The sequence below is a fragment of the Ammospiza caudacuta genome, chromosome Z, assembly GCF_027887145.1.
Source record: "Ammospiza caudacuta isolate bAmmCau1 chromosome Z, bAmmCau1.pri, whole genome shotgun sequence".
In the NCBI taxonomy this organism is placed as follows: Eukaryota; Metazoa; Chordata; class Aves; order Passeriformes; family Passerellidae; genus Ammospiza; species Ammospiza caudacuta.
The window spans coordinates 42,429,657-42,457,058 of record NC_080632.1 but is presented as its reverse complement, the minus strand read 5'-3'; the positions used below and the strand labels follow the sequence as shown (position 1 = coordinate 42,457,058).

Genomic DNA, 27,402 nt, shown 5'->3' with positions numbered 1-27,402 from the left:
AAGGTCTTTTCCAATCTTCCTTTTCTACGAAAAGAAGAGTGTCTGCAGCATTTGTACAGACAAAAGTGTATGTGTTTGTGCATCTGCACCTGTGATTAATACTTGCCTGATATACTACAGAGGCTAGGGAATAGTTCTAACTTCACCAGTGTCCATGATGACCTGGCCAAGGATGGGACAAGGAGCCTAACAAGAGTGTTTGTACTGTGTGGTGTTTGCTGCAATATTTCTATGTGTGTGGGCACAGGAATCTTTGGCTCACTTGAGGTCTTTGGGCATGAAGGGACACTGAGGTTCATCTGGGGTACCTGCTGGTGTAGCATTTGGTACTCACCCACCACAGCTAGGAAGTGAATGTATCCATGGTTCATCCACGACCTAAGGGCTGAAAAGGCTGCACCCTTACCAGGTGTTTATTAATTTCATTTTTATTAGATTTTTTTCCCCTTTTGGAACCAACAAAACCATTTTTATTGCTTCAAAACAGCCGTCCGTTTTGTTTTGTTTCATGTTTAGCAGGCACGCCCATTTTGACTTTTCTCTGAAACAACAAAATGCACAAAGGCTTGGCACAGTTCCTGCAAGCTGCATCAGTGTTGTGTTGGTGGTGGTAGTGGATTGCATGCCTGATCCCCTTTTGTCTTAACGTACCAAGAAGTTCTCCAGGGGTCAGCTGACAATACTGGGGTCGCATGGGTGGAATGCTCACTGTGCTGTTTTAAGGAGAAGCAGCAGGCTCTCAGCTCCAGGCACGTCTTGTGCTTTCACCACAAACAAACTCAGTCCTGGCAGTGCTGCAGCTCAAGTTGAGGACCAGAGAGATTCCACTGTGAAGACACTGAGTTGCATGCACGTGTTGTAGAGAAGTTTATTGAGGGATTCAGTGTCAGAGTGGTTGTTTCTCTCTTACTGTATTTTTTATAGGTTTCTGTTTAGCAGTCTTAATTCCATGAAGAACAAAATACGTAAGAGATCCCAGTTTGACTCCCATGACTGAACATGAGATTTGCATGTCTTTTTAGAGGATTTATGAATATTTTTCCAAAGATGCATTAATTCTTAAGTCCTAGGCCCTTCACAGAGGAAAAGTCTGTTCTTCCTTCCCCCATCCAACACTTATTCATTGTGCCTAAGGAGAGTTTAGAAAAATTGTTTGACTTCACTGGTGTAGTGATGGGAAAATCAGAGATGTTGCTGGGTAGGAGGACAAGGACCAAGACAAGCAAAGGAAAGGAACTGGAGAAAATGGGACAACAGGTAAAACCGATGGAGCTTGAATTTACATGGGCTGGACCAGATTTTGGTCTATAATTGGTGGTGCAAGCAAATGGATGTAAGAAATACAGGGAGAAAATAGTTCAGAAATACAAAGTATGAGGACAAGGCAAAAAGAATCCAGAAGAGTACAGGGAATGAGGGTCAAGGAGAGAGTGGGCACAAACTTAGGGTGCAGGCAGGACCAGCCTAGGGTGTGGAGGTATTGGGGTGTGGAGAGTTTGTCTGCAGGGAATGGAGCCAGCATGAGAATCTGGGAGCAGAGTACTGACTTCACGGAGGAAGAGGAGTAATTTAGAGAATATGCTCTCATTCTCTCCATGACAGTGGGGGTCCTGGAGATTGTTCCCCTGCCTGACATTGAGGCAGTCCTACTGGACAGCACGGAGCTGTGGGTCCGCATGTGTCTGAAGTGTTTTTGTATGCATGTATTTTTGCTTCCAGTGGTATTTAGACGGCTATTTTGGGTGTATCTGTAAGTAAATACCACACCACACTGACACTCTGGTCTTTCAGCAGAAACATGTGCTCTGGGGGGGTTGTTTGTGTCTGTCGAGCCGTCTGTCTACACTGCACAACCGAGGTACGAAGGTGACCGGGCCGGCCCCAGTGCTGCGGCTCTGACATGTGCGTGCCCGTGTCTGTGCCTCCGTGCTGTTCTCTTCCCGAACCGTGGATGGCAGGCTCTTCTGAGCAGCGTCCTCCTCCATAGCTCGGGATGTCCTGTGGTAGCCAAAGGCATGCCATGATAGAGCAGTTACACTGTTTGCAGGCAAAGCTTTTCCTAAGTATGCCAAGGAGACTGGAAAAACAGGAGCTTCCCCCGCCGAAAACCTTTTCAGTACAACATGAAGTCACTTCCTGTAGTTGCACTAAGTCTAGAGCTTCTTTTTTCCCCTCCTCTCTGCTCCCTGCCTCCTCCTTCCCTGAGGCTTGTGTTCCTTTCGGAGGACGCGGCTCCCGAGCCTCTCCTTTGGGAAGCGGGAGGGAGCGCAGGGGGCAGCGGGGCGGGCGGAGCGCGGCGCGGCGCGGCGCGGGGGAGGAGGACGGCGCTTCCTTATGGGGTGATTGAAGCAGCAGCGAGCCGGAGGGAGGCAGGGCTCCGGCGTGTGACACATGAAGCTGGGACAGCCATACGTGGCTGGAAAATTTGCAGTGTGGGAGCAGAGACATGTGGCTAAGTCAGGTAACCGGAAAGCTGGCTTTTATTATTCCTCCAGCGCATAACTTGCAATAGTTGTTTTTCCGTTTTTTTTTTTGGGTTGTTTTTTTTTGTCCTCCCGTTTATTTGTATGTTTCCTCCTGCCAAGGGTGAGGCCAGGAGGAGCAGGTTGTAAGGCAGTGCTGTATATAAATACGCAGCCTGAGAAAACCCAGCCGATGTACTGAACTTTTTATTTAGATTGCTTCAGGAACAGGTGAGTCCTGCGGCTGGAGGGCAGGCGGGTGCACCTCTTGTATGACGCTTGCCCCTGAGCAGAGGGGTCGGGACCCTGCTGGAAGGGGATCTGGCTGCCTGTCGTGGTGGTGGAGCTTCACGGAGTTTAAAATGAAAGAGGCAGAGGTGCTGGTGGAAGTAATACGAGCTGAGAGCAAATTGGTGGTGCTGCTGTTGCAGCAGCACTTCGCAGAGCCATGAAACAGCGCTGCAGAGCTGTGTAAAGTCCAGTGGCATCAGTTGCATAAGGAGCAGGGTCAGAGTTCCCATTGCCTGCTTGAATGCACCCTCTAGAGAAGCTGGTCTGCGGATGATTCGTGTGGTACATTGTAATCCTGCGGTCTTTACATGATAACATAACATGTGGGAAAGCTTGTGGAGCATAGGAAGACTGGAAGGATTTGAGCAAGGACTGGAAGGATTTGAGATACTCGCTGTGCCCCTTCAGTAACAGATGCTATCTCTGTGTATGCATGTGTTCACAGTTATGTGGGTATGCACTTCTCAGCATTTGAAAACCCACTGATTAACTTTTAAAAAGTTAATCAGGATTTAGTGTTAAGGGTCAGTCAGCGGAAAGTCGGTCTGTTCGCTGAGCTGCAGCAGCAGTTTCTGCCTCAGGCGTGCAGTGAGCACCCGTCCTTCTGCGCTTGTGTGTGAGTACGTCGTTTACTGAATGCTGATTCTGTTTCTTCTTTTCCAGAAAAAGAGGAAGTTAATGTAAACGGAGAAGATGAAAAAGAACGTAAAGACCCTTATTTTGTGGAAACACCTTATGGCTACCAGCTAGACTTGGATTTTCTGAAGTACGTGGATGATATACAAAAGGGGAATACCATTAAGAAGCTAAATATAAGAAAGAGGAGGAAAGCTGTACCAGCCTCGGTGGCTACTAAGAATTCTGGTGGCCAGTGCAGTGGCTGGACCTCCACAGAGTCTCTATCTTCATCGAACAGTGATGAGAACAAGCAGTCTTTGGCAACGAGGTGTCAAGTAACCTTGCCTATCCCTGCCAAACCCTCGGTTTCTTTTGAAGTATCTCCTACCTACTTAACTGTCCCAGAGAATAAACAGCTTCCTCCTCCCTCCCCCCAGCCTCCTCGGCACAACCTCCTTGTAACAAAAACCCTCATGGAAACACGGAGGCGACTGGAGCAGGAGAGGATGATGCAGGTCACGCCTGGAGATGTCCGCAGGCCTCGACTTTCCAGCTTCGGAGGCATGGGCTCCACAAGCTCCCTCCCCTGTTTTGTGGGATCCAGTGGGTACAGTCATGTGTCTCAGCACCTGCAGAATGGGTATCAGGGGAACGGTGACTATGGTGCCTGTTTCAGCTCCTCACTGGGCAGTTCCATTCGTCACAGCCCCATGAGCTCGGGAATATCCACACCGGTCACCAACGTGAGCCCGGTGCATCTGCAGCACATCAGGGAGCAAATGGCAGTTGCCCTCAAGCGTCTCAAGGAGCTCGAGGAGCAAGTCAAGACTATTCCTGTGCTGCAGGTCAAAATTTCAGTGTTGCAGGAGGAGAAGAGGCACATGATGGCTGAACTGAAAAACCATAGGAAAGCCACTCAAAATGACACATACGGTTTCAGAAAGCGATCCTATAGTGCAGGAAATGCAGAGCAGTGGGAACACATGTCTCAGGTGAGAAGAGGTGGAGAACTGTATATAGATTGTGAGGAAGAGATGGAGAGTGTGGAGCAGAGCTCTCAGAGGATAGAGGAGTTCAGGCAGCTGACTGCTGAAATGCAAGCCCTGGAGAAAAAAATCCAAGATAGCAGCTACGAAAGTCCGGCAAACCTTCAGGTGAACAGAGTAAGTCTGACAAAAGAAGCCCGATCTGTTGCTGTGGGTGCTGATGAGAACATGAACGATGTCGTTATATACAACAGATTGGCAAGGCAACACAAAGAAATAGCTGTGGGAACAGAGAAAGAAGTGAAGGAGTGTGGAGTTGGGGTGACAGAGGCCATGCTTGGATTGTCTACAGAGGCTGAGAAGGAGATAGAGCTTCAGCAGCAGACCATCGAAGCCCTTAAGGAGAAGATATATAGACTAGAGGTGCAGTTAAAGGAAACCACCCATGACAGGGAAATGACCAAATTAAAACAGGAGTTGCAGGCAGCTGGGTCTAGAAAGAAGGTGGATAAAGCCATGATGGCTCAGCCCCATGTTGTCAGTAGGATGGTGGAGGCTGTCGTACAAACGAGAGACCAAATGGTGGGAGACCACGTGGACGTTGCTGATTCGTCAGTGGGAAACCATCTGCAGACGAGCAGCATCGGCACCTCCTGCAGACCTGCCACGCGGAGCACGGCTGTGGGCCCCGAGCTCCTGATGAGCCGATGGCTGGTGAGGGAGAGGGCAGACGTGCAAGATCAGGGCACAGGGAGGTCCATGGAGCTCCATGATAAGTCTGTGGGCACAGAGACAAGCATCTCTGAGACAGGTGTCAACACAGAGGAGCCGTCAGAGGTGCCGAGCCCTTGCCAGATGGCACAGGCGGTTGGAGGAGTGAGGTCTGTGGGCTGCGGGGACTGCTCGGTGAACGTGGTGGTTTGTGTGCCCAAGGAACACGTGTCCCGTGAAACAGCCACAGAGGCTGTACCCAGGGCCGAGGCAACAGTGATGGCTGTGCCTTCCACAGCTAGCCGGCAAACCAGCACGGCTTTGGAGATGGTGAGCCAGTGCACCAGCACGGAGGTGGCCTGCCTGGCAGACTGTGGGACTAACACCACTCTGAGCAGCTGTGATAAGCAGACCGGCACGGACGGCGTGGAGCTGCGGAGTGTGGCAGTGGGGGATGGCCGGGTGAAGGACATACACGCGTCTGCTAAGATGCGTTCAGTTGGAGTGGGCACCGTGCTCTCCAGCCACCCCGGCTTTGAAAAGCCTTCTGCAGTAAAAACCAAAGACTGTGGCACTGGGCAGATAAGCGTTTATGAGAACTATCTGGTTGGTCTGAAAATGAGGAGCATTGCCTGTGGACCCCCGCCGTTGCCGGTTGTCCCAGCTGGCACCAGGAGCATAGGTGTGGGGGGAGAGTCTGTGTGCGACCCCGTCAGTGGTCAGTCGGAGAGCCCTCTGCCTCCATCTGAGCTCAGGACAGGCTTGGATCACTACATTGAACGCGTGCAGAAGCTGCTGCAGGAACAGCAGATGCTGCTTGCTGAAAATTACAGTGAATTGGCAGAAGCCTTTGGGGAGCCCCACTCCCAGATTGGATCTCTCAATTCACAACTCATCAGCACCCTCACCTCCATCAACTCTGTCATGAAATACGCCAGTACAGAGGAGCTGCATAGCCTGGACCTTCAGAAGCAGTGCATGGAGAGAAGCACCCCATCAGGTAAGCCCAGCATCAAGGCACGCATCTGGTGCATTTTTCGGCTCTTTTCCAGGGCTGCAGATCAGTTGCCTGCTAACCTCTCAGTTAGTCTGGAAGCCACTGTGTAGCCCTCCCCAAAGAAGCACAGAGCATAGCACTGTTATGGAACGCCCATTGGGTATTCTGTCCGACCCATTGCTGGCAGCTGAAAAAGCAGTTTTATCTCTCCCAGTCCAGCAAGCTCTGAAGGTCCTGTTGATGATGGTGCCATGTCTCTGACTATGCAAGAGAGGTGTCAAAAATTTTGAAAGGTTTAACCACCAACGTGCTGACTTCATGTTATAACTTCAGGAGTTTTGAGGTTAATGCCCATGGGTTTGGAATTTTAAACTTGGCATGCATATTTTTAAAAACAACAGTGTCAGATTTTTCAGAGCCAAAAGTCACTTAATGTGTTGGTATCAAACTGACTTGTTTCCACAGACATTTGCCTAGATTTTGTAGTATTTCTTCCAAAGGCACATTGCCTTTGTTCCTTGTGCTGCTCAGACAGAGAGCTGTGGAGTGCTTTCCCTATTCCAGCGGGGCTGATTGCTTTATAATGGGCAACTCCAGAGCACTTCACAGAAGCCACATCTTGGACTTTCTCTGTTCCAGTAACTGTTTGTTGTAATCCCTAGTTACAGCCTCGTGTTTGAAAGGCATAACTACTGCTGGAGGTTTTGGTGACCCTCAGGAAAGGCAAGAATTTTAATTTAAACACTCCTTGCTTTTTATTTTTTAATTTTAAAAATATAGACAATTATTTTGAGGGATTTTTTTTTTTATTCCCTGGGGTAGAGTTGAGTACTTTTAATTTTTTTTAATGTGTCTGATCATCTAGTTTAAAACTTAGCCATTTTTTAGTATCAGTGAATCCAACCACATTACTATTAAGTTTGTAAATGGTGGCATCCTGGAAACCAATATGTAATGCCTGGTGGTGGCTGTTAGATACCTCCTTCTTGCTCCTGCCATACAGTGACTGAAACAAGAGGTTAAGAAGGTGGCAAAGACTGGCTCTAATGCATGTCCTGTAGATGCTGAATAGTGAAAATACCTTTGAGTATGTACTGTTTAATGTCAGCATAATGTTATTGGCTAATCTAAATAGTTACATAAAGGTCTTGCAGCTTGCTTACTGTCTTAAAACTTACCTATTTTTGTTAAAATGCAGCTTGGTAAATCTGTTTTTTAGCACATCTGTGGATGTGCTAAATAGAGCCATCCACGTAATCAGCTGAGTTTAAAAATCTCAAAGGTTTACTTTCTCATAGTGAAGGAATAAGCAACATTTATGTAGTGGTACGGAAAACAGATGATACTCTGTCTGCAATCATGCAATATGATACTGTATAAGCAATATTTTTATCTTTCTGGCCTGGACTTTATATTCCAGTCTACTTAGAAGTAGTGATATAATAATAATAGTAATAGTAATAATAATAATAATAATAATAGTATTTAGCAGACATCAGAAATGTCTGTAAAACAGCAAACCAGAGTTATCACTAGCTGTAAATCCTTAATTCCTTTCCCAGCTTTTACTGCACAGTATCAAATGTGTAGTCAAGAGGTTTGAAAGCATTTAGACACAGGTGGAACAACAGATCATATTTACTAAAAATGTTAATACGTGGATTCAGATTTCACATTCCTGATAAAATTATTTTGGAATAATTTTATTTTAACTTGTAATGCCATTATCTTTAGCTGTGGATGATGAGTGTAAAATTTCTTTATTTTTAGTCCCTGGTGAGGGATGCCTGGACAGCATACATAAATCAAGCTACAGTCTATAACAGTTTAGATCCATGGAGAATTGGAGTGGAAAGGAGGTCTTAAGCCTGAAATTTTACCCTGTCTCTTTCTATTCATTCTGAAAATACTGCCTTTAATACATTTATATGTTGGTCCTGGTCCTGCTGCCCTTCCTATGGTATTACAGGTCATGTGTTACATGTAGAGAGATTATTTGCTGAATGAAGCACTAAATTGGATAATTCTGTAATCATTGGAACTAATAGAGCCTTTCTTTTTCCATGCATCAGTATTTCATGACAGCTTGTGGGCTCTTAATAAGTCTTTTTCCTCACATTTAGATCTCTTGGATGTAGCTTTTCAGGTGTGTGTATGAACTCAGCCAGTTCCCTTTTCTCTGGGCCTGGCATCTCAGACTGATTTTTGTAAAGCTTTATAAACACAAAAAAGCCTTCTGAGCACTGAGTTTTTATTCAACTTCAGTTCAAATAAGCAACTGAGTTGAAGCTATTTAGAGAAGCATGACTGCATGCACCTCATTTTTTTTTTTTTAGAAAAACAGGCTGAAGTGTCAGTTTCCAATTAGCATCAGTAGTGTCATATTTAATGTTTTATTCAAAGAGCATCTTAGGAAGTATCTCTTAGAGGCCAATTTCTTTTCGGGCAAAAATACCTGAGCTAGCTTTGAGGCATATGCCAGCTGTGGTTTATCTCTTCGTGGGAATCAGTTAGGCTGGCTCTGGACCCTGGGGAAACCAACAAGGACAAAAGCAAGACTCAAGACGTGCTCTCTTCTCCCAGACAACGTTACCTCTCCCTCTTTTCCCCTTCTGGACTCTCTTTCCTCTCCTGGAGGTGTTCCACATTAAAGCTGTGGGACTTTGGTCTGGAGAAGAAAGAGCGCCTCTCATCTTCTGCTTTTGTCCTTGTTGGTTTTGCCACATGATTTGGGTACCAGTTTGCCATACTACTGGATCAGTGCTCTGTGCTGCTTCTGAGGTAGCACATCAGCCGAGTTCTCAGCTTTACAGATTTATCTCCCTGTTATTGCTGGGGAGACAGGGTGTGCTGCAGGGGCCTCTGCCACCTCACCTTCCCAGACACAGTTTGTGGCAGGTGATGGAGACACAGGCAGGAAAGCTGGAGCCTGCTGAGCAGGACACAGGCTGGCAGTTTTCATCTCTAGAAACCTTAGACCACTGAGATCATCTCTGAGCCAAGTCTGTTAGCAATTAGTATTTTGCTTGTTGCAAAATAATCACCTTCCCTTCTGTAACTTGGCAACTCCTATTAACATTTACATATGTACTGTCTTTCAGCAGCCCTATTGACCTTAGGGAATTCAAACCCACTGGCCAGATGAGCACATTCCCACTCTGCAAAGTCATGTTAGCTGGCCTTGGCAGCTTGTGTGTCCAGCTTATCCGTATGGATATGGGTCACAAACCTAGATGCTAATTGATCCATATTCTTAGACTAGACAGCATATAGGAAGCCTAAAGGGAGGCAAGTGGATTAATCTCTTCTGTTTGTTGCATTAGATTTTTAAAGAATTTTCAGGATGTTATATTTGAATGCTCATATGATGTGTTTTGTGAGATATCAGCCAGAAGCCTAATGTCACTTGTACAGGTTCTAATTACAAGGACTTTTCACAAATCTTTTACAAGTTTAGGTGCCTGTCTTTCACTAGCAGGGAGTTTTCAAGAATGGTATTTAAGAACAACTGATCTGCCATTGCCCTGAAAAATTATCTGAGCACACTTGACCTGAAAATGCATTGCTATTTTGCCTCAGTGGTCTTCAGATATCAGTTTTGTTGTCACATTTTCAAACAATCCTGACTGAGTGTCCCAGTAGAAGCATTACACTACTTAGTCATCTTGAGGAAGGGGGCAGCTTTTTGAGTTAAAACTTCAGGGAGTGAAGTAGGAAGCATGTGGTGTCAGAATGTCTAGAGGGTTTGGAAATCTTGATGTGCCATCTGGTGGAAAATCTTCCAAGGTTTTCAGCTTTTAAGTTTTAACCAGAGCTGGGGAAGCAGGCTGAGGGATAGTGGAAAGACCAAAAGAATGATGGTGATGCGAGAAGGCCCTGGTTCCCCAAAATTGGACTAATGAGGCAGTGTGAACATGGTTGTCTTCTTCTGTGCTGTCAGCTGTAATGCAGGCAGTTGCAGAAAGCTGTTTTTCTTTGCAGCTCTTGTGTTGGAGACACCTTTCTCTTGAAGAGTGTGTCATTTGACAGGTTAGTTGGTAGCTTCTCTCCTGGCAGCACAGACCATGCTATTGCAGCTGAAGACTTAGGGCTTGCTTGAGGCTCAGAAGGCTGTGCTGATGTGGCACAGGTATGGTGGTGATCCTGTAAAACTCTGGGTTGCTACAAATCACAGTGGTTGTGCCTGTGTCTGGGCAGGTGAAGGAAGTCCTCAGCTCCAGCTGCCACAGATGCATGCCTTAATCATCAGGTTAAGTTTCTGTACAGATGTTCTCGCTTGTGTAGCAAGCAGGATACATCCATCAGTCTGCTGGGAAGATGTGGAGCACTTTCCACATTCCTGGAAGGTTGTGCATGACACAGAACAGCCACGCAGATGGTCCCACCTAAGTTCTACATGAATTCTGTTTAATTACATGTGTTTGGCTGGTGTCTCAGAGAATACAGTGCCTCCTCTACATGTTTACTGGCAGGTGCTCTCTGCTAACTGTGACAACATGGGAAGCTCAATGGGAATGCTGTTCAAAAATGATGCCAGCCTCCATAAACCTCTTCTGAGAGGTTTGATGTACCTTCCCATGTCATATGTTAACACAAGCTCATTACTGTTGTCATTTGCTTGTTTGACTCAGTGGTAGCACTACTTGTAGTGTTTGAATGTAAAAGCTGCTCTATTTCCTGGCTTCTGCTTCAGTTAGCAGAGAACATAATTTACCACAGTATAGATTATTTTTCCCTTCAAATTTATTGCTGCTTATAGAGTGGCAATCTGCAGTCTGCTAAGCTATCTGTTAGATAGAGCCCCAGTTTTCTCCCTATGGTGTGGCACAGAGATGTAATGTTCAAGCACTGAGCTCTGTTTTGGAGTTCCACTCCCATGGTAACAGACACAGCTATGAATATTTAATGGCAAGAGATTCCCATTTTTCCAAGGAAGTGTTGTCATATTTCAGCAACAATAAAACATCAGCTGATAGAATTAAATCCACATGAATGAGAGAGAAAGAAGTACTCCCAGCTGACCTTCCTACTGTGCCCAGCATCATGAGATGCTTTGAACCACCACTCCTCAGGGAGATGAAGGATGGCTCTCACCAAGCTTCACACACAATTGTCTTGGAAAAGAGAGCCTTTCATAAGTAAGATGATTATCTGCTTCAAAGATGTGTGATCTTTTGTGGCCAGTCATGTTTAATGAAAAGAATTGGGTTCAACTTCCAGTTTCAACAAGCTGGATTCGCAGTCTAATTTGGGGATAGAAAACAACTTCTTAGCACAGAGAAAATGGTTAAAGTGGGAGTGAAAATTAGATTGTTCTTGCATTCCTCTTACTAGAGCCTTCATCCTATTAGAAGGAGTATTTTCCCTGGAGCTGAAGGATGGTTCAACGTCTGCCAATGCTCAGGCCCCAAGAGAATCTGCCTTCTGTCAGTTTATTGTATAAAAAGCTCATGTGTGGTAATTTTTTGTTTTGAAACTTTGAGTTCACTGACTTTTAACCTGGAGTGGCTCAAAAGTACCTTTTATAATGAAACTGCTTTCTAGTCTTGTGAAAGTACTGCATTCATCAGTTGGATGGGTTACTATCAATCGTTGCAAATGTTTAAACATAACATGTTTGCTTATTACTGCCTTTTTATGTACCTTAGTAGAATGAGTTTTATTCTTTAATAGTTCTGATATATAGACCAAATTGAAAGTGGATTAAAATAATTTATGTTTTAGAAAAACACTTTTTAGGCATGACAGTTTAAAAACACTGGAGGAGAGTACTTCAGTTAAAATAATTTTGTAATGAGCTTATTGTTACTGTAAAGAAATCATGCAGTGTAAAAGAAAAGTATTTCCTTGCTATATATGCTCCAGACAGTATTTGAGCACTGTCTTTAGTGGGGAATGTGTAGCTTGTATCACTGACTATTATAAACATATTGTGCAAATAAATGCTTGCACTGACCAAAAGGTTAAAAATAAAATCTTTCTCAGCTACCACATAAGAAAAGCTTGTGCACTTTTTTAACCTACAAGCCTATGATGTTCCATCCAGAGAGCTGGGTTCTCATCTTGATGGTATTTAATCCCCCAGCCTTGCTTGCCCTTCTCTTGATTTCCAGTAGGATAAAAGTACTGTCAAGCTAAATTTGTTTTATGATAATACTTAGGTTTGCTTCCATCAAACTAAATGGAAATTTTCAAAAGCGGGTGAAGGCCAGACTTCTGTTCCTATGAGTTCATCACAAATTCAAAAGAATCTGTTGAGTTCCCTGAACCAACTAACAGCATGACTACTTGTGCTGTCATAAATGTGAGGGAAAGTCTGCAATTAAGAAGGAAAATTGCATCCTAATAACATTATATTATAGGTGCCAGAAATGGCATGGGTAGTCTGTTGCTTCTCTGTAGCAGCTTTGCTGTCACCCTGGTTTAAATTGGTGAGATTTTCAAAAGAAGCACAAGTGATTTATGAGAGGAGATTCCTTCTAAAAAATTAAAAATATGTATTCTCATTCCTTCAAATCACTGGAGCTAAACCCCTGAAGATGGTCCAATCCCTTGTTTCTCTGTGTTACTGATAAAAGCAACTTTCTGCTAAGTGTTTATGTACAGATGAAGTTGCTTTCTGCGTGTTTATGTACAGATGAACCTAGCAAGTTTTTTGTTTGGTGTGTCATACTTTTGCCTCTAAATTACACCTCAACTTTTCCAAAATTGTCTACTATATTGAAAAATACATAAGAAGTTTTTGACAGGTTCCTTCTGTAGCTCACTATTCTATATCAATACTTAGAAACTTACATCAAGTTTGCAGTATTTGCCTGGAACAGTAAGCTAAGGAATATCATCAAGACAATATTATTATCTGTCTGGAGGGTCTCTGAGGGTCCTGAGGGTCTCTGTCTGGAGGCAGTGCCTCACTAAGGATTGACCTGTTGGCAGATTTGCTGTCAGTGCTGTGCACCACAACCTGGAGGATTCTGCTCAAGCATACTTGAGAGCTCTCTGAAGTGAGAGGAACAGTGTATTTTAAGGTCTGTGTAGACCAGTGGTGATCCTCAGCCAGGGTTTCATTTCCACACTGGAGAGGTGTGCACCTCCAGCTGTAAGAGTGGCCCTGCAGTTCTGTTGGAGGAAGAAGGAACTCGGTTCATTTGGCTTTTTGGTTTGCACAGCAGTAGATTAATCTATTAAATCATGGACCGTAATGTTGGGTGGTACAGCTCCTTCCTTTGTCTCTTTTTCTCACTGATTTGACTCAGTGCTATCCAAGTGTCTTTATGTTTGGTGTCTTGAAAAGGGGAAGGCCTGGGAGCTGATATTAAATGATAATTAATGGCTCACAGTATTAATACTGAGTTGGACCCAAAGCTCTCTTTCCCTCATCATTGGGTACTGTGCATGCAATAAGTGTAGACATCTAAGAGCTTTGCAGGGCGAATGAGTGCACTGACTGGTTCACCTAATGCACATTAATTGTCTCCTTGCCCTCAAGTCTTGATGTCACCCTCTTTTGTCAGGTGCCAGGAGCCAGCTGAGCAGAACCCTTTTCTTCTTCATTGGAAGGCATGGACATCATGCCCTAGATCCTGAATTCAGTCTGGTGCTTCTCAGCCAATGATGCATGTACCAGAAGAGGGAAACTGTTGAAATCATCTTGCATTGGTGGCAGGTTCAGGATAGACTGTGAGTCAGGGGAGAGAAGTCTACTACTGTCCTCATTGCTGTCTGTTCTACCCTTCAGCTCCCTCCCCTGCCTGTCCCAGGGCAGGAGGGAGACACCTGAGGAAATTTAGGCTTTGGGGACATGACAGGGGTCCACCAGGTGCTGCTGTTGTTTCAGCTCAGGCTGGAGCCCCAGCTCTGGCATGCAAAGCCCAGCTGTGCCTCCAGACACACCATGGTTGTCTCAGCTGCTTCTGTAGGAGAACCCTCCTGTCTGGCAGACTATGCAGACAGTTCTGCTGAAAGCAAACCTGGGCACCTTGGGAACTTTGCATGTCTCTGGATGCTTCAGAGCAGGTTTCCTTCACTCCTTTTCATGTTCTCAGAGGCCAGTCTGGAGCAGAAGGGGTGACCTGGTAAAACCAGCCCAGGCAGCCACCACTAGCTGCAGCTGCAAGTGGTTACTGTGCTTGATACTCTTTAATTGTACCTCAGCTCCAAGCAAGCAAAGACACAGTTCCCTTGTTTTTCAGCCATGGGAGTTTAAAAATCATTGTTGGCTTGATGTTCTATCACCTTGGCAGCCCTCTTCTCCGCAGCTGTTGGATGAAGGATGATGCTTGCTGTTGGGAAGAGACCTGACCAAAGTCAGTCAGTGCTGCAAAGTGGCAAAGTGGGTAGTGGTGGGGGAGCAAGGGCAGGACTTCCCTCTTGCTTTTCATGGGTGTCCAGGTGCTCAGCCATGTCTCTAGAAGGGTTACTTCTACCTAGGGGGCCCGGGAAGCTGCTGCCTTCTTACAAACACACACACATACACACACACACACGCACACGCACACGCACATGCAGTTTTCACTCTTAAGAAAAAGCATTTTTGCTGTGCTGCTTGTGACATGATGGTCAATGCCCTGCAGTGTGCCTTTTCCTGCAGACAGCTTTCCCGGTATGTTGGAGGAGCTGTAATCCATGATGGAATTGGGCAATAGGCCTCACTGCTGGAGAAGGGTGCTTTGGGAAATGCATGCAGGGTTAGACTTTGTTGGAAGCTCAGAGACTTGGGTGGCAATGGGAGCAAAAAGGAGGAAGCTGCTGGGAAGTGACAATGTTTGGAAAAATCAGCTTTGTTATGTCCTGTCGTAGGAAAAATTCACTGAGGTGAAGAAACAAGGGGGAAAGGCAGTCTAACAAGAACAGCTTGCTAGACAGAGATGTAGCTGTGTGTCTAAAAATAAATGTTTAGAATGTACCTTACTACAGTGTGTTAGCACCCTGTGCAGTGCCACTTAGATTCGAATGAGAAGGCTGAGCCTTAGTTTTTGATAAATACAAAGGCAAAAAATAATATACAGGCACACATCATTGAAAGCAAGAAAAGACTGGGGGAAAAAAAAGTAGTAGTGTTTAAAGCAAGTTAAACTTCAGCTTTTTTTCCCTTGAAGGCTAACAAGATCACTGGGGAGGCACATGTGTGTAAAAAACCAGTCAGTGTGTTTCACAAACAAAAGCATTTGTGCAGATTTGTAGAGAAGTTGTAATAGCACAGCTGGAGTAACTCCAGGGGAATCTGTAAAAGTCTGTGCATAATTAGCACTGCCTTTTGAATACACAGTGGGAAAAAGTGAGCGGATGCCAAAAAAATCAGCAAGGGGAAAAAAGTATAACCCGAAGATTTGGAATTTGGTTTAAATACAACTACTAGCTCACTACAATCCTGACCAAAAAAAAAAAAAAAAAAAGAAATGTAGTGTGTGGGAGTTCATTGCAGTTGTCTCAGCAATTGGGCAAAGCACATAGCTTTCAGAATTAGTTTGAGTACTGGAAAAAAAAGGAAAAATTTATGCTTTCATGGAAAATGACATTTCTTAAAAAACAAGTACAAAGAAAAGGTTACTGTTCTTGCAGAAAGAACCTTCAGAGCCTGTGAACATGCGGTGCTCCTCAGGCATGTTATCAAGGAGCAGCTCAGTGAGCCCACCCTGACCACGGTGCCAGGAGCTGAGGTCACTGCTCATACTGAAAGAGAAGGAAAAAGAAGGACGTTCCTTTCATGCATTTTAAAGCCATTATCTTTATAGCTTGTCCTTGTATTGTATATCTTTATCAAAAGAAACACAGCCATTTTTTTGCATTTTCTGAAAGTGATCACAGTCTTTTTAGGTCCTCAGAAAAGAGTATTTTAAAGGACAAGTTTTTTTTTTTCCTGTGGATCACAATATTGATGGAAATGTTATTGTTTAACTCATCCGTGATGCCTGCTGTCTTCTTTGGCAGGTGCTACTTTGGAGTACATCCCTCATGGCCAACTTGCAAACACACACTTAACTTCAAATTTGCGAACGCTGAAATTGGAGCAGGACACTGTGCCCACTCAGGAGGAGAGGAAGACTCCCCTGGTGGAAGCTGCTCAGGGAAGGAAGTCTTTTTCTTCTCAGGATAAAGCTCTCACTCCAATTAATCTGACGGATGATCAGCTTGCCTCAGGTCTCTATGGTAATAATTGGCTCACATTCACCTTTCATCATGCTGGTGGAGTCTGAATATGAAAGACAGTTAAAGAAGGTTTTCAATATTCTAAAAAATGCAAAAAGCAGGAAAAGATGCAGCTGAGGGGAAATTCACAGTGTGACGCTGCGTGTCTGCAGGTAGTGATTAGGTTTTAAATGGCAGATTGTAGTACATCAGTGAAATGCCATTTAGTGTTTTCCTAAGAAAAATCTACTGAAAGATAAAGGATTAATAATTAACTTTAATTTGTATGCATCTTTTACCTTCCTTTGTATAGAGATTGGTTTAAAAGATTTTTCAATGACTACTAAATCTAAAAGACCATCTTTGATTGAACCTACCTGTTGAATAGTTTGTTAAATATGCTATATGTATTGTTAAACATGCTGTCTGTATTAATTGCGTTCATTCTGGCATTCTGCTGCTCTCTGACACTAAGAATTAAGATTTTGTTAACAGAATAACAGATTTGAGTGTTAAAAGTTTTTCACCAATAGCAAAGAAAAACAAAAAGCTCTTGTCTTTTCTTTAGGTTTTCTAAAGCATCATGAAGATTAGAAGCATGTTGTAAGGTGGAAAAGTTAGGCTTAACTAGTTTCCACAGCTGATTTTGAAGCTGTTCTTCTGTATTTCCAATGTGCATGTCAAACCATGACTGTATATATATTAGAAAACCCAGCTTCAGATGGTAAATTACAGATAGAGCTGCTGAAAAATACAGAGTTATTTTGCAAAATCAGCTATAATGCTGCTGCATTCAAAACTGGCTACAGATTTATACTGATATGTATGCTTTATCTCCCTTTCTAATAGTATGTACTAATAATGAGAGCACACTTAAATCTATCATGAAGAAAAGAGATGGGAAGAAGGATTTAAGCAACACCAAGAAGAACCTGCAGTTTGTTGGCATTAATGGCGGGTAAGAGACCTGTCTCCAAAACATCTGTTACTGTAGCACTTTTCACAGCAGGAAGAAGAGAAGGAACCCAGGAACACATGCATAGGTTTGGGCTGTCCTTCAGACTGAGGTGCAACCACTGAGTGTAAGGATCAGAAGGAAGAACTGAACAGCTATTAATCCTCTTGTGCTTGCAAGTCATATATGGCATCAGTCTCAAATACCTGTACATTAGATTGCTGCCACATTTACCACAGGAAAGTGAAACAATCTCAGACAGCCATGAGGACATTTCTCAGGCAATGCTGTAGTAACCAAAATTTATATATATCTTTGGTAGCTGACAAGCACAGCATTATACTGTTAAACAATACAGCAAGAGATGCCATTGCTGTAGAATTAATTTTTCTGTCTTTGTATTCCTATACAAATACAGAGGACAGTATGGAAAATTGTCTTCTTTTAAAATATTACTTGCCCTCCCAGAATGTTTTGAAGACATTTTTAAAGTGGTTTTAAAATGGTTTCATCCAATTGTTTTCATATAGCTTTTCTAGCCTTTTCCTCAGATTAGTTTTTCTTTAGTACAAATGTTTGTGTGGTATATAGCCTAAATATCTCAGTTGCTTAGTTTCCTACATATTAGCTAAAAGTATCATTACATATATTGAGGGAAAGTTATCATAGGTTTGTTAGCTTCCCTGCTTATATCTGCCTAGTAAGGCAGTACAATTTATTCTGAACAAAGTAATTTCATTCTGGTGATAAGGCAAGGTCTGATAAAATGTTAAGACATTTAAAAGAGGTTGTTCTTCTTTCTTTGCACTGTGTGTACATAATACTGGCAGTGTCATTTGCCAGTAACACTGAGTTCAGTGAGTAGAAGAGGTCTCCGAGGAAAAAAACAGGAGGACAAAGCTTTTGCAGGACATTTTTCCACTGCCAGTGCAAGCAGGTACTGACTGGTGCTGAATGGCGTGGAGCAAGCACCTCTGTCCCTGCCCGTTCTCCCCGTAGGTATGAGACCACATCCAGCGATGACTCCAGCTCCGAGGAGAGCTCCTCCTCAGATTCAGAGGAGGAGTGCGGGAGCCACGAGTACTCCTGCGACCAGCACCCAGAAGAGAAGCAGCCCGCCCCCTGTGCTGCAGAGGTCTGCACCGTGGGAGCAGAGAAGGACAGTCCCCTCCCAGAGGGTGAGGCCGAGGAGGTGGAAATCAGAGAGAGGTAGGTGCCCACCCTCTCCAGAGTGGGGCATGTCACCTCTGCCTCCTGTCATGGAGCAAGCTGTGTGGGCTGTGCTTGTGGAGAAAGCATCAGCCCCAGCACTGGCTGACTGCTGCCCACTTCCCTCGTCCTCCTCAAGTGGGTAGCCAGAGGCAGCTTCATGGCAAAATGACTCTGTGTGAGCAGGCAGAAGGTGTCAGAGGGTATGCTTTCCAGCAGCTGACCCCATTGACTTAAAATGATTCATTAGAAGACTCTGGTGCCTCCTCTAGCAGAGGCTCTCCCAGGTCACAGCTGGCACTTGCCTGGGAGCAGGCAATGCCTTGTTAATGTCCTGGCATGTAAGCAAACAAATTAATCTTGAGCCACGCACAACAGGTCAGCTGGCTGCTGCAAGTGCATCTTGCATTTGCACTTTCCACAGCATCTTGGGCATGGCACAGAGAGATGATGGGGTACAGCACTGAGGACACTGAGATCATGTGCTTCATATGATATGAGATTGTATACTGTAATACACTTTCAAGGCTGCCATCACACACATGTCATGTTCAACATGTCATGTCTTAGGGTACTTTTCAAATTGCTGTGTAAGGTAGAATTTGATAGACAAGGCTATGCTTTTTAGGCATATGGAAAGAATAAAGTGGTGAGTGTTCACTGTTTCTTGGTTAGCAAACAGCAAAAGGAAGTATGAACCGAGAGAGTGAAAGGATCTCTTACAGATCATGGGTTTGCCAGTGTGGTAATTTGAAAAATTAGGTAGGTAGAATAACAATAGTAAAAGAGCTAAAACAAAATAATGTCACGTTTCACTGGATATGTAGCTTAGCATCAAGTTATCTGTAATTGTCAGCTGTTAAATAAATGAGATGCAAAAATTTATAATTAAGACCTTGGAGGCCCTGGAGCAGTGTGTTTTTTGAAGAGCCCTGAGCTTACTTTACTGTAGGAATAGCCTGTTGTTTTACAGGTGGCATAAAAAGATGGGCAGTCTCTCAAAAGACCTCTCTGATTTTTATTTACAGTAGCAAGGGTTGATTGGGAAGAAGAGCAGCAGAACAGCTTAAGCTGTTCATACTTAAGGAGCACATTCCTTGCAAGCTGAGTGCTCTGGCGATGCCCTCTGAGGGAAGAGTCAGGGCATGTGGCCATGGTGCATGTGGCTGTGTGGCCATGTATGGCAGTGGTGGAGAACTTCACTGCTCTGTTAGCACTAGCAGCTGGCTGCTAATCCATGAGGGCCAAAATGCCCATCTTACACACATGAGTGTGTTAGCTTCTCTGCTTTTTGGGAGAATTTTCCAGAAAAACTGCCATTATCCTCCAGGCAGGTTTTAGGCAAAGATGCTTGGCCAAAGCCTGGTACAGGCCTTTTTGACCTTTTTTTTGGCCCACCATGAGTTTAGAAATTCGTAATGACAAGGGAGTAAAAATTAAGAGGGCTGGAGAAAGAGAGTAAATTTCCAGAGTGGGTGGGATGAGAAAGGCTAGTTCCAGTGAATGGGAGCTGGCAGGGGGGCACCTCTTGAGCTGTTTCCCACTGCTTAATTCTGTTTCCATCACAACTACTGGCATTTCTCCTTGTCAATCAAGTAATCAAAGTACACAGCATATGAAGTGTGCTCTGCAGTCACACAGCAGTAGGTGAGAATTCCCACTAGAAGGGTTGCCAAGTCTTAGAGCATGAAAGTGATGTGTTTCCCACTCTCCATTCCTGCTGCTCTTCCCACACTCATCTCCATTCAGTGTGGAGGGAGTGTCTGTGAGAAGAGCTGCCAGAGTGGCTTCTGCATGGTAGGAGCAGATGGCTTGCCTGGAAACTTTCATTCCCAGACAACTTTCAGAAAAACAAATGTTTCTATACTGAAATGCTGATATAAAAATTGAAACGTGTCATGTATTTTGCTGTCTCCCTCAGGTACGAGCTAAGTGAAAAGATGCTTTCTGCCTGTAATCTGCTGAGAAACAACATTGATGACCCCAAGGCCTTAACCAACAAAGATGTGGTAAGCATTTCAGGTGAAAATTTTCTCTTGAGATGCAATAGAAAAACTTTAGGGAGAGGGAACTTCTGGTTTTACAGGACCAGCACTGCAGTGGCTAGGCAGAAGAGGATCTCATCTTTGCTGCAAGAGTCACAAAGCTCTTTCTACCAGGACACTTTCATCCAGAGAATATACTTGTGTTTTGTGTGCTTAAATGTTGTTGTCCCAAGGCACACATGTAAAAACAGTAACATGAAAATACAGTTTCAACGCACCTGTGCATTCTTTTGTTATTCCTGTGTTTTTTTTAGTTTAGCACTGGAATGGTAACTCTCAGACCTCACATTAGGAGGCTGCAGTGGGTGAAGACTGTTGCATCCTGTGAAAAAACTTCAGAGTCTCTTCTGAAATACTAGGTGATGTGCCTTCTGAGTGCAGGATGCTGTTGGTCTTGTTTACTGCACTGGTGGTTTTTGTATCAGTGCTGCAGAGAGTAAGGAGGATTTATTGTTAAACTTAAAAAAATACTTAAGTCTCAGGATATAAAATTTTATTTGCCTTCTTGGAAATTCCTCAGATAGGGATTGCCTCCTCTACTCTATGAGGGCACTCTGAAAGCAAAGGAACACTGCTTAATGATATGAAATTGAATTTTGCATTTGTTACACTTGTGCATATAAATGGCAACAACTTAGTGTCATTCTCTTCTACTGTAGAGCATCTGGAGCTTCTTAAAGACAATAGTGTTGTCTCTATGACACAGTCATACTGTCTGTGTCCAGTGCTGACATCTGTGGTCCAGAGAATGTTTTGAAAGGGTATTTCATACAGTTGTGACACATAGTTTTTAATTGTGTTTGTCCTTCACAAGTAGTTTAGGCATTCAAACAACAAATGCTTTAGTCCCTCTTGGAGTTGAAAGTGTCAAAAATGACAAAACCAGATTATGATATCTGCCTTGGAAGTGTAATTTGAATTTACATTTTACTTTCTTGTGCCTAAAGTGTTTTCCAGTACAAGCAGTGCTTTGTAGATGGAAGCTGTAGACTGATCAGCTCTTGTCCTCTGTCTGCTGATCAATAAGTCTTGTCCAAACAGCTTAAATGTCAGTGTAGCTAAGGATCTGTATGAGTTGTCCCAACCTCTTCCAGCATACTCAGCTCTTGTAGCTACTGTTTACACCAGAAAGAGCTGTAGACTGCATATTTTTGAATGTGATGGATTAATTAAATTTTTAAAGTGTATTGTGTATTTAATAATGTGTGTGATGCTGTGACTAAAAATAGTTTCTTAGTGGTATTTTGCACTCAGTAGTGCCTGAAATAAATAAAAAATTCTATTGTGTCAGTTTATGGCCACCTTTGCATTTCAACTCTATGTTCACAGAATACATACATCACATTATAGTAGCACTGATGTAAAATACTCTGTTAATGTGTTTATGTAGTACAGATTCATAGGTAGCACTGGTCTGTGTAGATTATTTTCTCTTTACCAGACACAGACCACCTCTAGAGATACTGGTGTGTTTTCACTAGAGGCTGTATAAACTTTCTGAATGTCTTCTCTGCAAAATTGCCCTTGAATTTACTGGCTGCCTTGCAGGTGAGGGTTTATGAGAAAGATATGGTGGTCCTTCCAGGTTAGAGAAAGTGTCTCAAAGTCAGAGCTGGTGGTGAATGTGGAAGCCTTCTTGGCCCACAGTGAGATCTGCTCTACCTACCTTGTCACAACAGACAAGTCACCCTGCCTAGGAGGCTCCTACTCCCCGCTTGCAGTCCATACCCCCATGGGAAAGTTTATCCTGAATGTGTAGCCTGCATCTTCTCACTGCAACTAAAATCTCTTATTACTAAAGCCAGCCAACCTTCAGGTGAAGAACAGGTTCTTCCTTTTTTTCCTTTTTCCTGCAACAAATGTTGCATGGTTTCTTTCCCCAGTGGTTCTTTTCAGCGGAGCATCTCCAGTCCTTCCTGTCTGCCCAGTAAGTCAGATTTCCTTTTTGTTCATTCTTGCTGCTTATCTTTGAAACTGTTTCAACCAAATATTTTGTGTCATTCAGTGATCAGAGCAGACAAGATAGTCCAGGTGTTGTCTTCACAGTACTAGGCAGAAAGAAGGGACTTCATCACATGTGATGCAAGCCATAAATCTGTCTATTCACCCCAAAACAGTATTTACCTTTTACATTACAATGTGATGTTGGGTTCAGTTTGTAATTGTCTGTAATGACCAGTTCTTCTTCTTCAGAACTGCTGTGCAGCCAATTCTCATATACTTTGTGCATTTGATAATTTGTCCCTCAGTATTGGGCCTGTCTGACTTAGCATGGTGCTAAGTCCAGTGAGAAAGTCTTGAGTTCATCAGTGATTTATAAACGTAGTTAAGTATTTGATGGAAGTAGTTCTGCAGGTCTTTTTTTTCCATTCACCAGTATTTGATAACTGTTAAATCTGGGATTATTCTCACCCTGAAATTCTGTGCTGTCAGAGGTGAAAATCAGAAGAAGTGAGAGGAAGTAAACGGTGGTTTAAAGTGGACTTTAGTCAGGGGGGACGCTTCAGTCTCTACATCTTGTTTGTGAGCTGAATACTTTCTTCCCACATTGGACTAAAAAAGATTTGACCTGCATTGCTGACTTACAGGATGGAAAATCTTTTAAACAGATTGCCCATATGTAAATTTTTCTGTCTTGGTTTTGGCAGAGGTTTTGTTTAAATACCATCCAGCATGAGTGGTTTCGTGTCTCAAGTCAGAAGTCAGCTCTCCCTGAAATGGTTGGAGACTATATAACTGCTTTTGAAGAGATTTCTCCTGCTGTCCTCAGACATATCATCAACATGGCAGATGGAAATGGAAACACAGCTCTGCATTACAGTGTCTCACATTCTAACTTTGAAATTGTAAAGCTTCTTCTGGATGCAAGTAAGTTTGCTTTGTGTTTTTTTTAATTATTCTTGGTTTTGCAATTCTCATGGATGAAATTCTTGATGGACTAGAGGCCAAGTTCCATCTTCTTCCAGCAGGTGTTTTAACTGTTAACAGTTATGTGGTGGCTCACCTAGGTAGTCTAGAATCTTTGTTTCTAGTACTAGCTTTGGAGGTTCTTGAAGAAGGTAAAAAACACTTAAGTGAATTACATACAGAGTTAAGATAGATAGCTGGATTCTTGCCTCTTGCACTGTAGTCCCAAATTCAGCAGCACCAGGCTCCAGCAGTTTTCTCTGGAGGCAGCACAGCTGCTGTTCAGCAGTCTGTAGGGTGCTGATGGAGGAGGATGCATTGATATATAAATACCATCTTAAACATGCAAGTTGTCTAGCTTTGTCTAGAGCAGTGCAGAAGTTTTTTTTCTGGCCACCACATTGAGTCATCTATGCTACTTTCCTGAGAAACTGGGGCAGTATGGCTTTCTGTCACAGAGACCATTTCCCTAGTGCGTAAGCAATCTGATTCTGCTTCATGTGGTTGCTTTTGTTGCCTCATTTTCTTGATCCTCTTGCAACACACGTGCAGAAAGGGTAGTGGCAAAGGGGAGACTGGAGTGTCTGCTCCCCACATTCAGTGTGCCAGATGGCATTCAGCAGAAGGTATCACGCACTGGAATTGGTCCCACGCTGGATGTTTAATCTCTTTAATCCTAGTTTTGCTCTCTGAGTGAAGTTTGTTTCTCTAAACTAGTTAAAAAACCTGTCACAGTTGATTGTGAAAGCTTAACTAGGCCAATGACATGTCTGGAGTGTAAGCCAAGCAATATTCAAAAATCCAGAAGGGTAGCATCAGATAAACAAGGATATGAATGACACAAATCTCAGCTTTGATAACCTAGCACATGTGTCACACATGCAGAGACTTCCTCAAGAGGAAAGGGAGCGCTTTGAAATTTCTGGTCCTTTTGAAGGCAGTCTGTGTTTGGGAAGAGTGAGTCACAGCAGGGGAATGCAGGGAATGTCAGGAGCGTGGTGAAACGGGGCAGGCTGGCTCTGCAGCACACTGTGGTAGGAGGAAGCTGCCCCTCTGCTTCCCTAGGTGTCTCAGAGGAGCAGGAACTTGCTCATCTCTTGCTGGAAATCAGGACTTCTGTTATGGCAGCTATTTATATGCCCATGAACACCAGGGGTGTTATCTGTAAAATGTAATTATCATGACTAGTTCCCACCTAGTTCTCTCTGAAGGAGAGAACTGCTCATGCCAGCACTTGGAAAATGTTTGCAAATAGGCAGATTCCTTCAGGTTTCAACAATTTTTCTCTGGACTGTGTCTGAATGGTCACTGTGGTCAGCTCTGCAGTATGGTGATATCACAGGTGGATTCTTAGACCAAGAACTCTGTGTCTGTGTTTGGTGAGAAGAGTGGACAAGATGAGGTGAGAGAACCCTCCAATAGCATGAAGCAGAGTCACCAAGAGGACAAATAGGAGAACAATTTCCCTCAGCCATATGGAAAAGGAGCTAAATGTGACCTCAGAAAACACACTCTGCTGAAGTAGTCTAGTTAGAGTCGGAGCACACCTCTTCTAAGTTATTCATTACTCAGGTTGTAATGCATTTAGCAGAATGTCGTGTTGTCTGGCTTCAGTGGCTTCACAGAAGTGATGTCTGAAAGAAGTATTGGTCTACTGGTTATCATCACCAACGTCTATTTAACCTGAAAAAAATTTCCATTTTTTTGACTGAAAAAATCGTTTGCCCATAAATCTAAAGAATTTCCTAAGCCATTTTTGCTTGTTAAGATACCTGTGGTGCAATTTAGCCTCTAGTCTGCAGATAATGTTTATGTAATGCTGAGTCCCTGCTTTCCAATATGATGAGCACACTGAAAACCATGCTGCCTAATAAACCAATAAGCACTGCTGAATTTCTGCAGAATTTTAGGAACAGAGACAGACTGGAGGCAAGGTTTAAACAAAAAGGAGAACTCTTGTCAGTTTGCTGGCACTGATGAGAGGACTTGCCTGTATTTGTTCCCAGAGCAGTTTTGTTCGTTCTCAAATACACTGTAGAACTGGCAGCAGTCTTTAATTTAAAGGGGTGGGTTTTTTGGCAGCTCCAAAATATGCTGAAGTACTCTTGCAGATTTTTTAAGTAACACCAGTTGCAGGAAAATTGTGCTGAAGACACAGTATTTGTGCTGAAGAGAAATATCTTTTCCATTGACCACGTTGCTGGACCACTTTTATTCTGCAGTATGGGTGTCCTTGGGAGAAGAGCTTAAGGACTATCCTGGCAGTGTTATTTAGTATCATGCTAAATCTCAGACCATTTGCTTTCACAAAAGGAAAAAATAACGCACAAATAAAGCCCTAAATGATAACATATAAAATGTCTTTGTGCTCTCTCTTGTGTTGTACGGATAGTACAAAAGAATTCTTTTCTTTGGCTCAAGAGCTCCTCTGTTAATTTTTTTCTTCTCCACCTTCCCTTGAATTGCATCCATTATGAAAGCAGTTGCTACTTTTTCTTTTTATAGGCTGCTCTACTGACAGTTTATTCAGTTGATTAGCACAATTACTGCTTTTTGGGTTCTTGCTTTCTGAACAAATTATGTCATCCCTCTGCAGATGTCTGTAATGTAAATCATCAGAACAAGGCTGGTTACACCCCCATCATGCTTGCTGCACTTGCAGCTGTGGAAGCGGAGAAGGACATGAGGATAGTGGAGGAACTGTTCAGCTGTGGGGACGTGAATGCTAAAGCCAGCCAGGTCAGTCAGACATTTCACGAGGCACAGTTCTTACTGCTGTACTCCTGTGCCTTTTCATTGTTCCTTCCGTGCTCCCATCCCTGCTCTTACCAGTTTAAATGTTACTCTCATTTGCTTTCACCATTTGTGGGTTTTTTATGTATGTTTTTGATTGCTATATACAAAATGGAGCTGTGGAACAACAGTTGAGCCTCAGGTCTGGACCTCTCCAAAAAATGAAAGTTGATCATTGTGTGAAAGAACTATTACTGAATTTTGGGTGGCATTGACAAAGTCTGCAGCATTTAGCTCCTTCGAATAAACTACAGCTGTCTGAAAATATTCATTCCATTAATACAATAAATACCTATGTGAATGTGGGATATATGATACATAAAAGGTATTTAAATAATGGCAATCAAAGCCTTGAAAGTACCATTTAAAATAACAATTCCCCCCCCCACACCGAAGAAACACAGTGTCTCAAAGAAATAGAAGTGTTTGTGCTTTGTCACTGATTGCCTCTGTAGTGATTTGGGTTTTTCTTTTCTCTCCATGCAGGCTGGTCAGACTGCACTGATGCTAGCTGTGAGTCATGGCCGGATAGACATGGTTAAAGCTTTACTGGCCTGTGGTGCAGATGTCAATATCCAGGATGATGAGGGCTCTACAGCTCTGATGTGCGCTAGTGAGCATGGACACGTGGAGATTGTTAAGCTTCTGCTGGCTCAGCCTGGGTGTAACAGCACCCTGGAGGACAATGTGAGCTGCCTTTCAATGCTTCTGAAATCTACTTGGGCGAATGTCTGACTCAGAGTGCCAACCACAATGAATCTTCTGCTTAATTGGTAGCAAGTGCTGTGATTATTTTGCTAGTATTTTTACTTTTCTAACAGACACACCTGGTAGCAATTTCTGTGGTTAGCTGTAGGTGTTTAGTGGCCACAACAGAAACAAACATTTGTTAGGTCATAGTTAGCTCAACACCTTTCCCTCTCACATTCCTTCTCCCTTTCAAAGGAGTTTTCTAGTTTTCAGATAGGACGTTATCTGGTGACTTAGGGCCTCACTGTCTTGCTTTACTGTGCCCATGGCAAACATCAGCCCTACAATTCCCTTGAAACAGTGTTCACACTGCTCCTACACCATGACTTCTGAGATTTCTCAAGCTTGAAAACATTGACTTAGCTCCTTTCTTGTTCTTGTTAACAATATTTCTTGCATACTTTTCCTCTCTTCCTATTGCTTTACCCACTGAACACTGAAATGGAACCTGGGTTTGGGATTTGGGAGGGCAGTGGGAGGTTATTTGTTGAAGCTGTTGCAGAGAGGCAAGGACATGATTTCTCTTCATTCACCCAACTGCTGCAGGAGG

General features: G+C 43.5%; 1 protein-coding gene across 2 annotated transcripts in view; it reads left to right on the top strand.

The window, feature by feature from the left end:
• Positions 1-27,402, top strand: part of KANK1 (KN motif and ankyrin repeat domains 1) — a 50,062-nt gene that overhangs the window by 19,555 nt on the left and 3,105 nt on the right. The window contains exons 1-9 of one of the 2 annotated variants that reach the window (XM_058823526.1): positions 2,321-2,461; positions 3,417-6,068; positions 15,996-16,214; positions 17,043-17,151; positions 18,148-18,357; positions 20,279-20,366; positions 23,051-23,270; positions 25,906-26,048; positions 26,589-26,789. In XM_058823526.1, coding sequence (XP_058679509.1) covers positions 2,392-2,461; positions 3,417-6,068; positions 15,996-16,214; positions 17,043-17,151; positions 18,148-18,357; positions 20,279-20,366; positions 23,051-23,270; positions 25,906-26,048; positions 26,589-26,789 — 3,912 coding nt within the window. In that variant the 5' untranslated portion in view covers positions 2,321-2,391. Of the gene's footprint in view, positions 1-2,320; positions 2,462-3,416; positions 6,069-15,995; positions 16,215-17,042; positions 17,152-18,147; positions 18,358-20,278; positions 20,367-23,050; positions 23,271-25,905; positions 26,049-26,588; positions 26,790-27,402 lie in introns of those variants that run through there. The other variant, XM_058823527.1, reaches the window with a different exon arrangement.